This window comes from Hippocampus guttulatus, chromosome 6, assembly GCF_054856545.1.
Source record: "Hippocampus guttulatus isolate MCC_2025c chromosome 6, RoL_Hgut_1.0, whole genome shotgun sequence".
Classification (NCBI taxonomy): domain Eukaryota; kingdom Metazoa; phylum Chordata; class Actinopteri; order Syngnathiformes; family Syngnathidae; genus Hippocampus; species Hippocampus guttulatus.
This window is the reverse complement of record NC_141266.1, coordinates 21,111,807-21,126,030: the sequence shown is the minus strand read 5'-3', so window position 1 is coordinate 21,126,030 and position 14,224 is coordinate 21,111,807. Positions and strand designations below refer to the sequence as shown.

The 14,224-nt window shown below is 46.9% G+C and overlaps 1 protein-coding gene across 2 annotated transcripts; it reads right to left on the bottom strand.

Moving 5' to 3' along the window:
- Positions 1-437: 437 nt before the first annotated feature.
- Positions 438-13,061, bottom strand: smg5 (SMG5 nonsense mediated mRNA decay factor). Of its 2 annotated transcripts, XM_086114032.1 has the most exons (22): positions 12,646-13,061; positions 11,937-12,035; positions 11,260-11,383; positions 10,403-10,559; positions 10,202-10,291; positions 9,599-9,688; positions 9,291-9,369; positions 9,077-9,202; positions 8,248-8,316; positions 7,850-8,109; positions 7,316-7,453; positions 5,987-6,841; positions 5,463-5,632; positions 5,312-5,387; positions 4,916-5,091; positions 4,146-4,304; positions 3,533-3,592; positions 3,281-3,440; positions 2,938-3,028; positions 2,528-2,602; positions 2,241-2,376; positions 438-1,907 (listed from the first exon to the last, which is right to left on the bottom strand). In XM_086114032.1, the coding sequence occupies exons 1-22, from the start codon at positions 12,708-12,710 to the stop codon at positions 1,824-1,826; spliced, it is 3,339 nt and encodes a 1,112-aa protein (XP_085970158.1). In that variant the 5' UTR covers positions 12,711-13,061; the 3' UTR covers positions 438-1,823. The 2 variants fall into 2 exon arrangements, with proteins under 2 accessions (XP_085970158.1, XP_085970159.1); XM_086114033.1 differs by lacking the exon at positions 12,646-13,061 and having other exon boundaries at positions 11,260-11,444.
- Positions 13,062-14,224: the final 1,163 nt, after the last annotated feature.

The window sequence follows — 14,224 nt, the reverse complement described above, 5'->3', positions numbered from 1 at the left end:
GCCATTCGCGGCGCGCCCGCGCGAGTTTGAGAGGTCCAACAGCAGAGAGGACAAAAGATGAACTCCAAAGACATTTCTTCTTTTTCCCCCAAAGGAAAGGACGGTGTATCTTGAAAAAAGTCAGCACAATGTTAGGCACGTAATGACGACACGCATTTCAAGTCACAACAATTTCAAAAGCACCACTTTGCATAGGCTGAACTCCAAACTAGTGCTCATTCATTGAAAAAACAGACACACGCTGTGTTCGAGCAGTTGTTATCCTGGGGCAAAATGTCACAATTTTGTGAAATAGCAAGCAAAAAAAAACCTGTCAGACAAATTTCACGTCATCGTATGTGACGTCACATGCCCTTGTGGTCACACAGAAAACAACGCACGGAAATGGTCACTTGTGAAAGTTATATGAGAAGAAAAAAAAAGGTCCAGTCGAAAGATTTAAATTATCTTAGTTTTTATTGGCGAATGTATTTGTCTATTTGTGTATGATAGGACACTCACGAAAATGGAGACAGTCTGTCATCATGTAGACATTTCCAACTTCTCTCAGAGCTTACAGCAACCCATATTAGCTTTTTTTTCTTCTTTTAATAAGTGACACCATGATAAATACACTGCTTTCCCTTGTACATTCTCGAATCTGAAAAAAAAATTGCATAACACCATAATTGTTTGGGTACAAAAATAAAACCCGAATGAGCTTGATCACAGGGTTGTTGTTTCCTTTTTGTCAAGAGCACAGACAACACACACAACTCCAAAAACAAAATACAAAAAAAAAAAAAAAAGGGACATTGGGCTATTGGGTGTAATTTGAGGATAAATCTGAAATGCTCAGCCTTTATAGGTCAAATTTGGCTTTCTTCAATTCTACACATTTTTTCTATGAAAAGGTTGCTTTTTTTATCTAATGCAAATGAAGTTGGACTATTTTGAGGAAAAAAAAAAATCTTTTCCAATCGTTGAACACCATGTTGAGAAAAAACAGAAGGCCGTTCAAAAGTTGACACGGTCAAATGAAGTTGACCTGGAGAGGTTATCGCGCGTTCATCCTGAAAATTTCTGCCCAAAACCAAATAAACCTACGGACATTGTGTGAGAATTAGAAGTCCAACCCCCGCCCCAAAAAACCCCCCTAAACAACAAAAAAACAAACAAAAAAAAAAAAGACAAGAGGAGAAAAGTGCACCTCATTAACAATAACAACCCTTCCGAGTGCTGTTTTTCGGGTTTGACTTTCCCTCAGGCCACGGCAGCCTGCTGCTGGCTGCTTTTTGCTTTTTTTTTTTTTTTTTTTAGCGCCTGCCTTACTTGTGTTTTTCTCTCTCTCTGGATACGAACGGAAATCACTCATCCTGCCAAAAACAACGAGAGCGAAACCACCGACACCCAAAAGGACTTCAATTCCAAGTCTGTGTGTGTACGCACCGTGTCTCTCTCTCAACATATACAGCGCGCTCCCAGTTTGAGAGGGAAGCGGAGCGCCAGCCAGAACGCTTAAGTTTGGCATCTCGGCACTTCCAACGTCCGCCGAAGAACCGCGCGGGGCGGAGGGGGTCGCCTTTCTTTGGAAGGCGTTCGCCCGTCTTCGTTTAAGTGGATTTCAACTCCCTTCGTAAGTTTCAACTCTTTCCGACTTCATGTTGAGATTTTGTTTTGGAGACGCAGATACACACAGAGCAAAGAGAGTGGCAGAGAGGGAGAGACAGAGATTTGGGGGTTGGGGGAGAGAGAGAGATTTAGAGAGGAGGAGGGGGGGAAGAGAGAGAGAGAACGAGCGTTGTGATTGATCCGACATTGGCGGCGTTTTGCGTGGTCCCCCCTCAGCCCATCTCCTTCCACTGCCGGTAAAAGTCTGCGATGTTCTTCAGCTCCATGCCAGCTGAGCTCGCCGCCTGGACGGCAGACTGGAAAAAATTAAATAAAATAAACATCAGCAATTGCCTACATGCTCTGTGACATGAGAAAAATAAGTCAAGCATTTGAGAGAAAAAAAAAATTGTGGATGTTTTTTAAGAACATTTTGTTTGGAGGGACAAGGTGGGGGGCAAAAAGTTATTTTAAAAAAACATTTGACTTTAAGGATTTTTTTCTTTTTATTAAATATTTTTAATTAAAAAATCTTTTTGAAGGACAATAAACTTTTTTTGTGGGAGGGGCGGGGGCTCCGCTTTTTATAAGTGCTATATGATTGAAGAAAAAATAAATGTTTTTTTTTTTTGGGTTGGCGGGCGCTCGACCTTCATTGCTGCCGAGCGTTCACACAGTTGATCCACCGGATGTCCGGTGAGAAGGGTGACCATGCCGGCCGTGTCATCGTCGATGCTCTGGGAGACCGTGAGTTGGCGGCAGCTGTCCACCATTTTGTACAGATGCCTACCAGACACAGAGAGAAAGGGCGCGCTCACTGAGTTTCGCTCATATGCATGGCAGTTAACAATGTTACAATATTCCTTCAAAACCATGTCAGCAAATGTAGCATGCAAAAAAAAAAAAAAATCCCAACAACCCCAGTAACGTGACCTACCAGGCATCGAGGTCCTGACGTTTTAGCTTATCTCTTTCAAAACTTCGTCCAGACTCCCTCTGGCATCGGATGTACCTGCAACATGAACGAGCCATTAGAACAAAGAAGTCCCGATGCAGAGTTGGAGGTTTTCACCCAAAATGGCTGCTTGCAACCAAAACTGTTCATTTCCAGCCGCGAGTCCTTGGGACTTTTTCGTGCGTCCTGTTCTACGTGCACCCAAAAAGCGAAAGTAATCCTTTGTCGTTTCCCATGAGGTGCTATTGCGCAACTTTTGGATGTTGGCAGTTGGTGTTTTGGAGCCCTAAAAAGCCAAACTTTTTTAAGCCCGTTGCGAAAAGTCGAAGCATTTTTCGAAAAGCCAAACGTAAATATTACCTATAACTGGAAATGCCAAACAAAACGTGTACCTGTTGCCTTTCCGAAACTCCGACTCAAGGAAGCGAATGCCGTCTCGCGCGCCGGCATTCTCCTTTTTCAGGCGGTCCAGTCCGTCGATGACTGCGATGAGACACAAAGACCACGTGACCTTCATGTTAGCAAAATATGACTTCGTGCGGTGATTTCCAACCACTTTGCGCAGTGAGAGATTCTGATCCAATTCCACTTCAGCGGTCCCAGAGTGATGATTTACCGACAAACGAGTATTTATCTCCATGAAACGTATAACGGCCATTTTTTAAGATGAACTTTTTGTTCAGCGCAGTGCCGTGCGATTTTTCTCAAGTGACGTTTGCGTGCGGGCGCGCCGACCTGTTCTGGGGATGATCACGATGAAGCAGCCGCTGGCGGCGAGATTTCGGATGAGGCCCAGGTGCTGGCAGAGGGCGGCGGCATCGGGCACCAGGTAGGGCGACATGGACGACTGCGCCTTGGGCTGCTGAAGGCTGCCCTCCAGTTGAGACACTTCCAACTGACACAGCCAGACACAGTTAAAAAAAAAATTTAAAAAAGAAAAGAAAAAAAACAATGACATTGACAAAAAAAAAAGCATTGTGGTTAAACCTGGAGTCGAAGCTGAGCCATATCCCGCATCAGGCGATTTCTGCGGGCCTCCTCTTCAGCCTGGAACAACACAAAGCAAAAGTGCTCTTCAACATGACATGTTGGCTAGTTGTCGCTATTTTTTTCATTACTTTGGAAGATTGTAAACCTCTAGCCTTGAGCTCGTATGTGGCTTTGTCCATTTTTGAATTTCTAAAACCTTTATTATTATTATTATTTTTTTGCTTCTTTTACAGCATGACTTTCGGAACATGCATTCCTTCATTTTTTATTTTTTTTACACTCTTCAAATTCTGATTTGCCAATGAGGCTTGTAAAACATTCAAGGAAATGAAATGGTCACATTCTCTCGCAATACCAGTGAAATTCGTTCCACAACTACACACATATCTTAAAATCATCTTTCCTACATAAAGATGAATGGAAATATCCCCTAAAAAAAAACAGCAATTTTTGTACTGTTTTTGAATAAGGAGTAGCACAGAAATAGCACACTAGAATATTGCACAAAAAAAAAAAGAGGAAATAATATAGAATGCAAATAATTGAACAGCTTGCAGACGGTGATGATAAATTCCTTTGCAGCTCTTTTGCCTACACGTCGGTCCCTCACCATTCGGAACTGGGCCTTGGCCTGCTGCAGCAGGTTGTCGGCTTGCGACTGGCTGACGCTGGTGAAGATGCCCGCCTCCGGGTTGAAGTGCAGCACGTTGCCCTGGAGATTGGTGAGGAAGTGGCCAAAACTGCGGATGCAACACACGCGCACCACGCACTGGAGGAGGAAGAGACAGCGCAGACTTAGGACAAACGCCCGAGAGACATTTTGACGTTGCCTCTGGAAAGGATGTAGAGTACTATTTTTTTCTTCGCCATCATGAGGAAAAGAATTTAAAAAACAAAAAACAAGAATGTGTTCCTGTCTTGAATACAGTTGCAACATGTGAAAATGTTGCTGTGACTACGACAAGTGGCCAAGTCGCCCACAGCAGCAGAACCTCCATGGATTTGAGGCGTTAAAGAGTAGCAAATGCCGTTTCATTCTTGACATTGTATGTCGTTATTTCACGTTTTTATGAAGTCAAATATAGAGTACTATGTGGTTGATTTAAAAAACACACACACACACATGACATGCATTGGTGTTTTTTGGGTAGGATGCAACAGGGGAAATCATTTGAAATACGAGCTTGGTCACAGAACAAATTGAACTCTTATCTCAAGGCACCACTGTACATATTTATATGGTGATAGAAATGGGGCTCAAATAATTTTGTGCCAAGCGGCATCTACAAAAAGGGTGAGCGTTCCGACACGCCGGTGAGAGTTGTGATCGAGGAGCGTGCGTATGACGCATCGTGCGCCTGACGCATCGTGCGCCTGTACCTCCTGTAGCGGGCTGAGGGAGGCGCCCCGGTGGGCAAAGTCCAGGCGGCGGTGGGCAACGGCGAGGGCGGGCAGGTGCCTCAGCGCCACATCCTCGGGTAGCAGTAGCGTCTGGAGCAGGGCGGGTCGCTCGCACTCGCCCAGCAGTTCCGTCACGTCCGGGTTCAAGTCGGCCTCTGCCAAGCACAGCAATGGCATGACGGGATCACAACGGGGACCACATTTGCCTCAACTTGGGCCAGGAAAAAACGCGGTAGCTGAATAAGGCCCCACTCATATGCATTCGTTTTTTTTTAAAGGTGATATCCATGAGATTATCATAATTTTTTTTTAAAGGGCTAATTTTGTCCAAGTGCCAGTTCGGTGTCTCTCCTGTTAAGATGGGCGCTGACTCACCAGCTTCAAGCATCTTCTTTCCATCTGGCAGCAGGTTGAGGAGCACAGACAGACGGTTCCAGAGGCTCTGGGAACTCTGCAAACAATTGACAGGGGAGTCGGTGTGGATTTGCCAACGCTTCGGCCGGGGGGAAACCGGCGTCGCGCTCACCTGCGCACACATGAGGATGATGTCCGTGTTGGTCCTGAGCCAGTCGATGAACACCTTGACCACCTGGATCAAACCCTGATTGGTCAGGATCTCAAGCTTCTCCAGGAGCGTCTTCTCGCTGTGCACCGACGGGGCGCTGCGCTGGCTCCCTTCGGAGTTCGAGTCCAAGTCTGCGGAAGAAAATTTGTCTTGAAATTTTCCCCACGCGACGAACATGTGGCAAGGTCCGCCATCAAGCGTGGCCGAAGGGCCCAGGGGCCAGCGTGACACCGTGCCAAGCCCACTTGGTGACGCTGGCCCTATCAGGCCAGTGTCATTTTCATAAATCATGACCATGAAATAAACACATCACTTAAAAATCGATCAAGCTATTTTACCACACATTTGTTGTTTATATTCACGTGAATTTTGGCCGCAGAAACTGCACGCCTCACCTACGCCAGCGACGTATAGTGACAGGGGGTGCACCTTGAAAAAACGGACTAAATTTAAAATAAAAATTAAAAAAGGGGGGGGGGCATTACCATTTTCGTTGACCCCATTGGGGGTATTCTGGTTAACATCGCAGGGTGATTGACTGGCAGAGGAGGGGGTCTCCTGGGAGGGCGCGGCGGCGATGGAGTCGTCTGCGGAAGCGGGCCCGGCGGAGGCCGCTTGAGGCCTGAGCAGCATGTTGCTGAAGGTGGGCGCCAGCCGGAAGCAGCGCTTGGCCTGGAAGAGCTGCGAGGACATGGCCTGGAGGTTGCTGCTGATGCTGGCGTCGCTGGCCCCCAGGGGCCCGTTGGCGACGGAAAGCGCTTGGCCGCCGGCCCCCTTGGCGTCGTCCTCCTCGCCGTCCCGCCGGTCCCGGGTTTTCGCCTCGTGGCGCTCGCAGTTTTCCGCTTCACCCATGTCCTCCAGGTCCGAGCGGGACTCCTGGCTGTTCATGTCTGAGTCTGTCTCGACGTCGAAAGCCGTGCCGCCTTCCTCGTCTTCCTCCTCGGAGCCGCTCCCCCAGCAGCCCTCCTTCAATTCCTTCTGCTGGGCGGCCGGATCGGGCAGCGCGGCGGGCGAGGGGCAACCGGCGGAAGCAGGGCGATCTCTCGCCGCGGGGGCCTCGTCCTCCTCATCGTCTTCCTCGTCCTCGCTCTCAAAGCCCTCGCTCAGGTCACTCTCGTCCTCGCCGCCGTGGTCCTTGCGGCGTCTGCGCATGCGTGACAGGCGGGCGTACTTCTTCTTCTGCTGCTGCTTCTGTTTGTCCTGGTCCGACTTGTGCTCTTCGTTCGCACCGCTCATCTTCACAGTGGCGTCCTGCTCCTCTTCCTCATCCTCTCGCTCCAGGGAACCGTTCTGCAGAGGACGCTCGCCCAGCCCGTCTGCGTGCTTCAAGTCAAGGTCATCTAGACAAGAGGGAAAACACTCAATGTATGAAAAGAGACAATCACAGAATCATCAAAAAATTTGAGGGGGAGGACTGTGGTTGATTTACTGCCACCTACAGGACTGGAGCGCAAAACGCACTTGTCAGACAGACAGTCAGGCATGCACCACTAAACAAGTCCAACCCAGTTACACCCAGACCAGCGTCGAAAACAAGGCCGCAACTGGATAAACACCAAAAAATAAATAAATAAAAAAAATCATAAAAATATCATCCACCTGATAAGTCATCACTTTAGCAGCATAGGGCACGACACTAACACTTCCCAGGCCGTCAACATCTTCACACTGGTAGCTCAAAAATCAGTTTAACCTTTTGGCTTTGACAATATAGTTGCTTGAAAGAGGCGGAGCTTCACCCAACCCAGCTGCTAAAACATTGGTCAGAGAAGCTCCCAGTGCGGGTAAATTGGCCTCAATGGGCGGAGCCTCACCTGTGGCGTCCGTGTTCAGCTGCGGCACCTGGCTCTCCGCTTCCTCCAGCTCAGCCTGCAGCCGAATGTTCACGTGGTTCACCAGATGGGAGAAGAGTGCCAGCGTAAAAGCGATGGACGCGCTGTACTGCTTTGAGCCTGCAACACAACCGCATGATGAAATGACAGTGACCTCGCACCTTGCAGCTATTCACAAATTCACTCATTCATTTGTTTTTTGTGGAGCCGGGACTTGCTGTGTATTTTCACGCTTTCTTGTACAATGCCCTAAACTACCACAAGATGGCGCCAAAGCCATGGCTAATGGGAAAGTGGCAACTGCGTGAAGGAATTCGTGCTTACTGTTACATCCCAGTTCATGTGTCACACACTTGCTATTGTGTTTTTTTAAAAAGAAAAATTAAGAAATGTGTTTTAACAGTATACTTACGGTAAGGCATGTAGGAAAGAAGAGCCACGGTTACTAATGCACTTCCCAGCCATTTAATATAGGGCAGGAGAGCGGTAAAAAAAAAAAAAAATCATTGGTCCTACCTCCTCTCTTGAGGCTGTGCACCACCATCAGGCACGTCACCACCATCTTGAAGACAAGCGCGTCGGGCAGCACGGCACAGGAGCCATCGGTGGCGGGTTGTTGCTGGTGCTGCTGCTGCTCCTCGTCCTCCTCGCTGAGGGAGTGGCGTGCGGCGGCGTTATGGCCGCGCAGCGGCGGTGCCGCCGGCAGGTAGAAGAGCACCAAGTTGAAGTCCTCCAGCACCGACTGGCACAGCGAGGTCAACTCGGACTCCATCAGGCTGGAAAAATTGGGAAAACATTCTTTCAGCGTGGCGACAGAAAAGTCAAGAAATGTTTTATGGGATGTAACAGTATATGAGTCAAACAAAAAATAAAAAATAAAAGTGGGGGTATGTAGTCCATGTGGCTAGTCTCACCTGTTCTTGGGCTGCAACAGACTCTGCAGGTACATGAAGCTCACCAGGAGACGCTTGATGTCTCTGGATCTGCAGGAAATGCATTTACAATCATGAGGAAAAAAAAACAACAACACACACACACAAAAAACATTTGAGTTCAGCTGCTTCAAGCAGAGGCCAGTTGCAGATGTTAACCACAACTTTAAGTAGGGTTCCGTTCCATTTAGTTTGAAGGCAAGCGGCTTCCTGCTGTTGCTCAAGTGTAATGCGAGGTCACGTTGAATCTCCGAGTCATTAGAAAAGCTTGTTAGTCCCCCGGGTACAACTTGACGGTTAAAAAAAAACGTTTGGCATTTAACTTGTTTGTTCATGCTTGATCAAGACTTGAGAAATTGTGGCGAGGTATATAATCAAGTGCACCCGTTTTTCAAAAGGGATTATGGACAGTTTTAATCTAAATTGCTTGCATAAAAATACGGTGACATTTTGACTGACTTGTACTATATATGAACTGCATTAATTGTGACCACTGAAATTCTAGTCGCCTAAAAAAAAATTTGTGATATAAAATAATGACCAAAAATAAAATATTTTTTTTATTTTATTAAAAAATAAAGGCAAATGGAAATTGTAAAGGTTTTTGAATGGGACAGCTAACCAGACAAATGCAAAATGAAGACACTCACAAGGAGCAGACGTTCGGACTGAAATAAGAGGCTGAGCCGACTGACTCCCTCATTATGTCAAACCTTTTCAAAGTACACAAACTCATTTCCCTCTGGAAAGGAGCGCGACAATAAATCTACAATATACGATAAATATATAATCCTGCCACAAGTCCTCACACCTCTGTCGAGACGGCGGAAGCTTTTTCATCTCCTGCTTCTTCACTTGCTGGTACATCTTGGCCGCCTTGTCAAAGAGGCGCTTCAGGTTGCCATAAGCGCCCTCGAAGGGGCTCTCGGATTGGATACTTTGGAGGCGGGCAAAAACACAACAGGGAGATTTCAGTCGAGACGCGAGAAAGGCACGAGGGGGCCGGCGCGTGCAGCGCCACTCACCAGCGTAGGTAGTAGTAGGTTGCTTCCACATTGTAGAACTTGCTTCCAGCCAGCGTCCCCAGCTGATTGAAAGGCATCCCTGGAGAAGAAAAGCGTTTTAACCCTTCAACCAGCGACACACGCACACCCGCGTAGACAATCGGGGCCAAATTTGAACAGTCCCTCGCTTACGATTAACGTTAGCAAAGCAAAGGTGGGCGGATCACGGCATTTTCAGTTGAGTGTATATCAAATTTTGGGATCAAAATTTCGCGGCATTCTGGAACCCTCGGCGTCAGTCAATTTTTTTATGAAGGCAGCGCACTCACCAACGTGCGGCATGACGGACAGCGCCTGGTGGTAGAACCTCTCGGCCAGATGCTCCGCCTCCACGCCGGCCAGCTCGTTCTGATAGCGCGCTGGAGACGAACGGCGACAACGCGATTTCTTGACATTGATAACTACTGATGCTTTATTCAAAAGAACACACATTTAATGGCAAGTGAAAGTGACGCAAAAAGAATGACTACGGCGGAATGAAAAGAGCCGAAAGTACACAAACAGGTCATGTGACTCCGCGCTGCGCAAAATGGACGCAGGCAACATTGAGGAGGGAATATGTCAAAGCCGAGTTCTAGTCATAAAGGAGGATCATTAAGACTGACAATCCATGAGACTGCTTACGTGCTACTGTTTTGGTTAGCAAGAGAGTTCAAAACTACTAGCCATTTGCTCATGGTTGTATTTCCTCGGAAAAATTATGCGGCTCTTTGTGAAAATGCAAAAAATACTTGTCGGTCGGGCTGGCTACTCCGAATCGCCCACTGCCAGTTGGAATTGGCTCTTACTCACCCACCAGACGAATTAGCATTAGCCCAACAGTATGACCGACGGCTGGGTGGACGGACGTGGTTATTTGCCGCGGTACCTACCGAGATCGCCAAGGTAGACCAGGCATCGGTGACAGGCCATTTGGGCCCACTCCATTTCCTTGGGGGAGGCCGACAGCGCCTTCTTGCGGCCTGCGCGTGACATGGAAACACCAACTTAGCAGGCGCGACTTGTTGTTATCAAAAGTCGGTCAGAGAAACATCTGCGCGGTGCCGTGATTAGTTCAGGATTCAACTGCTGACCGATGAGTGGGTCGGTCACGTGCGTCCAGTCGATTCGGTCCTGCAGCTCCAGCTGGTAGTGCGACTGGATGTAGAGCAGCAGGTGCTGGTAGAAGCCCACGCCGGCGATCAGGTGCGTGCGGTAGGCGCACTCCAGGACGCTGCGGCTGTGGATGTGCTGAGAAGAAATACAGTAAGTTGCCGTCACAAAGGCATACAGGGGGTGGGGGAACCAAAAGGATGTATACAGTGTTGCGGCGCTACATTGCTCGCAATTGATACTATGCAGCACATTTTTGAGGGACTGTTTTTGATGGCTTCTTACAGTTTACAGCCGAGTCCGAATTTAGAGCTGCATGACTTTATTGTAGTAGCACAACATGCTGGGCAGCACTGACCTTTACTGGAGGACAGAGGCAGAGAAGGACTCCAACTAAGGTCGAGCCATAACGGAAACAAGTGCCTGTGAGTACTGTACGCTACATTTGTGCTGTGGTGGTGTGTGTGTGTGTGTGTGTGTGTGTGTGTGTGTGTGTGTGTGTGTGTGTGTGTGTGTGTGTGTGTGTGTTTGTGTGTGCGTTAAAGTAGCAGTTGTTTGAAGGTTTACAATTACCCAAACATCTATGCTAATTTCCATTAGCCTGTCTATGGCAATTCACATTATGTGCTCGTATGAAGGCAGCAGACTTTGGAGTGCCGAAATGTGGTTTTGGTCAACATTTTCCTGTGTAAATATACGAGGTTGAATTCTCATTTGTCTTCGGTATCAGATCTATACGAGCCTTCAACTAGGAGCGACAAATACAGAGCTTGAAGCCGGCACGCTAGGACTCTTATTTGGAGCACTATGTGGCCATTGCGCACGAGAAACGCTTTACCTTCTTGTTGGTCTTGATGACCTGGATGACTTCGTAGTAAACCTTCCTCCACAGCAACTCCTCCGCCTTGCGGCCGTAGTCCACTGGGTGCAGGAACATCAATTTGACACACAGCTCCCTCAGTCTGAGCACAACACCACCACCATCAAAAAGAAGAAGTCCGTCAGGGCAGGAATGAGCTACCACTGGGAACATGGCAATTATTCAATTAATTGACACAGGAACCGAGTTAGCAAAAGGAAGCAAACACCCAAATAAATACAATTAAAATAATTATGGCTCAAAATGCACTTCTGTGAGATGGGATGCAGATTTTCGATGTTAGTCGTGCCTAGAGAGTGAAACGGTCCTAGTACGTTCGTAGCAAGGGAGCTAACCCAAAGTAAAGGCTGCCAGCTTGTGCTAAGTGATTGAAGTTGTAAAATTGGCAGCGTGGTTTAGCCTGAGCCAGTTCTAGCTTTGCACATGTGCTTTTCATCTGCAGTCTGTACACAAGTTCGTGAACATCTCATGCTCTGAAGAAAGTCTCAGCTTTTCCACATGCCTTCAATAATGCTCAAGAAGTGTCACTGTTTAATACTTTGTGTCGTTTGATAAATCGTGTTGATTTGCTTTTTATGAAGGCAATTGGGAATTTGATTTCTGGTTTCGGTCAAAAGGGTGCTGTGAGAACATACTTGTTACGCAGGCTGATGTTCTCGGGCTTGAAGACCTCCCTGTATGACGCCTTGCCGCCAATGATGACATCCAGCTTGTGCACCGACTCCACCACCGCCCTGCAGAGAATCGTTTTTGCAGGAGGGGGAAGCGAAAAACATCATCTTCTGTTTCACGCAAGGGCTGTCACCGTATTCACCACATTAAAAGTGCCTCCATATTGTCAGTATCATGTCTCCGTTTAAGAAAATGTGATCCCAATATATGGTATTAGTCATGTATAATGTCACCTTAAGACACTTATGAACTCTTTTTGTATACATGTCCAGAAAATGTACCTTTATTTGTGCTAGGCATTTAAAACGAACACAAAAATTACCGTCTTAGCATCGAGACGTTGGGCAGAAATTGGTGCATTGTCACCGGTTTTACAGAGTCATAACTTTTTTTTTTTTTTCACAATCGTGTTGGGAAAATGACGCTTGTTCACTTCATAATGTGACTGATTTGGCTGGCATTCAAAGCAAAACCAGAGAAAAACCAACTCGTTTCTGAGATTGCTCTTTCATCACAGCTAAACTAGATGATAAGAAAGCGTTTGGGCTGCTTGACGACCATTGAACGATGCGCCTGGTTCGTAATAAAGGCAGCGAAATGTCCTCTTGGATTGGTTTCGAAACGATTTGCCATCCGAGCGCAATCACGTCCAATGCGCGGCCTCGTTGGTACCTGTACAAGCGCTTGATGAGAAGGACTTTCGCCTCCGGTTCGCTGTCTTGTCCAGGTCCGCTCATGTCAACTTTGGAGTCAGCGTCTCTTGAGTGAAAACCGCCCGCTCGTCGTGCATTTGCGTCGGCGGCCGCGGGCTGGTTGGGCTCGCCCACCGGCAGTGACAGCCGTGTTGATAGCCGGCTACCACGATTAGCCTCCGAGGTGTCTCGTTAGCTCGTCTCGCCTCTCTGGCCCCGCCGAATCTCGTTGCTTTCCAGCCAGCCCCTCCTCAACTCATCCGTTCTAGGCAGCGAGTGAGAGGGGTACCCCGTGATTTAAGCTTGTCCCGGTCAGCGAAAATGGCCTGGCGAGCCTCTCGTGCCGAGCTCCGTTGCAGCCAGTGCGACGAAGGCGGCCATTCTTCCCCAACAGGAAGAGTTCACCGTCTGTTTATCGCGAGATTTGAGAGAACGCGTAAGGCTACGATGGCGGGTTGCCAAGTAGGAATTCATTTCAATCCGCAATAAAAATGGGGCCGGTAGGAAACGCCACGTAGAAAGTTGCATGTCAGTCACAATCCATGTATTTCCTTGCTCATTAAATTAACTCTGTTCAGTGATTTTTTTTCGAGAACAATTTTGCTCGAAACATCGTCACCAAATTTGGAAGACAAACTCATGAGAGCACACAGCCGGGTTGCCAGGTAAAAATCAATCCGCTTGTTATAACAGGCAAGTGGAAACTCCTGTCCAAGGTAGCTTTCAGTACATTTCATACATTTCTTCGTCGAACTAGTACATTATATTAATTTAAACGAAAGCATATTTCTGCCACGCCAGAAAATAAAGTTCAATATCATGTTTTAACGAACTAAAATGTATTTGTATTGTAAGAATCATAACCACATGATAAAAAAAAAGAAAAATCACTCGAACAATTTTATTGGTTTTGTTTTTCAAATATTTTGCTTTTTTAAAATCCTTCCCAAATATTAAACATGAGCAAACGTCCTAATGTTCTTTGAGTAGAATCCACATGAAGGAGTCCACATTGCACTAGAGATGATGACATGAATATTGTGTTGCATCTTGTCATCCAACCTGCTGGGAATGACTTTCAGGAGGTTTTCTTTCTTTCCCCCCCACATGGGAACTGTTGGGCCACCATCTGGACAGACACCGCATTCATGCACTCGAAAAGATTTGATTTCTCAACTTGATGATCCAAATATAAATGCTCGTGCCACTTCAGCCAAGTTTCAATGTGACATTCAAACACAAATATTCGGCATATTTACCACTTATTTTCTTTCACCTTTACAACTGACATCTTATTTATGACTTGGTAAATGTCGAGAAATTAGCTTTATAATCCACTTGATGACAAGAACGTGCGTTGGGCCTAACTTTGATGTTATCCTACTGGCCACAACATTAGGTACACCACCTATACACAAGAGTGTTGTCTTATTTGCACTATTGTCCTTTGGGGAAGGTAGAAATTGTGTATTGGGGTTAGGGATGAAGGTGGTATCTCACTGAGCGGTTGCCCCTGTCATTCATGACATTTAGCAAATTTCACAGTCCAAAATGGAGTT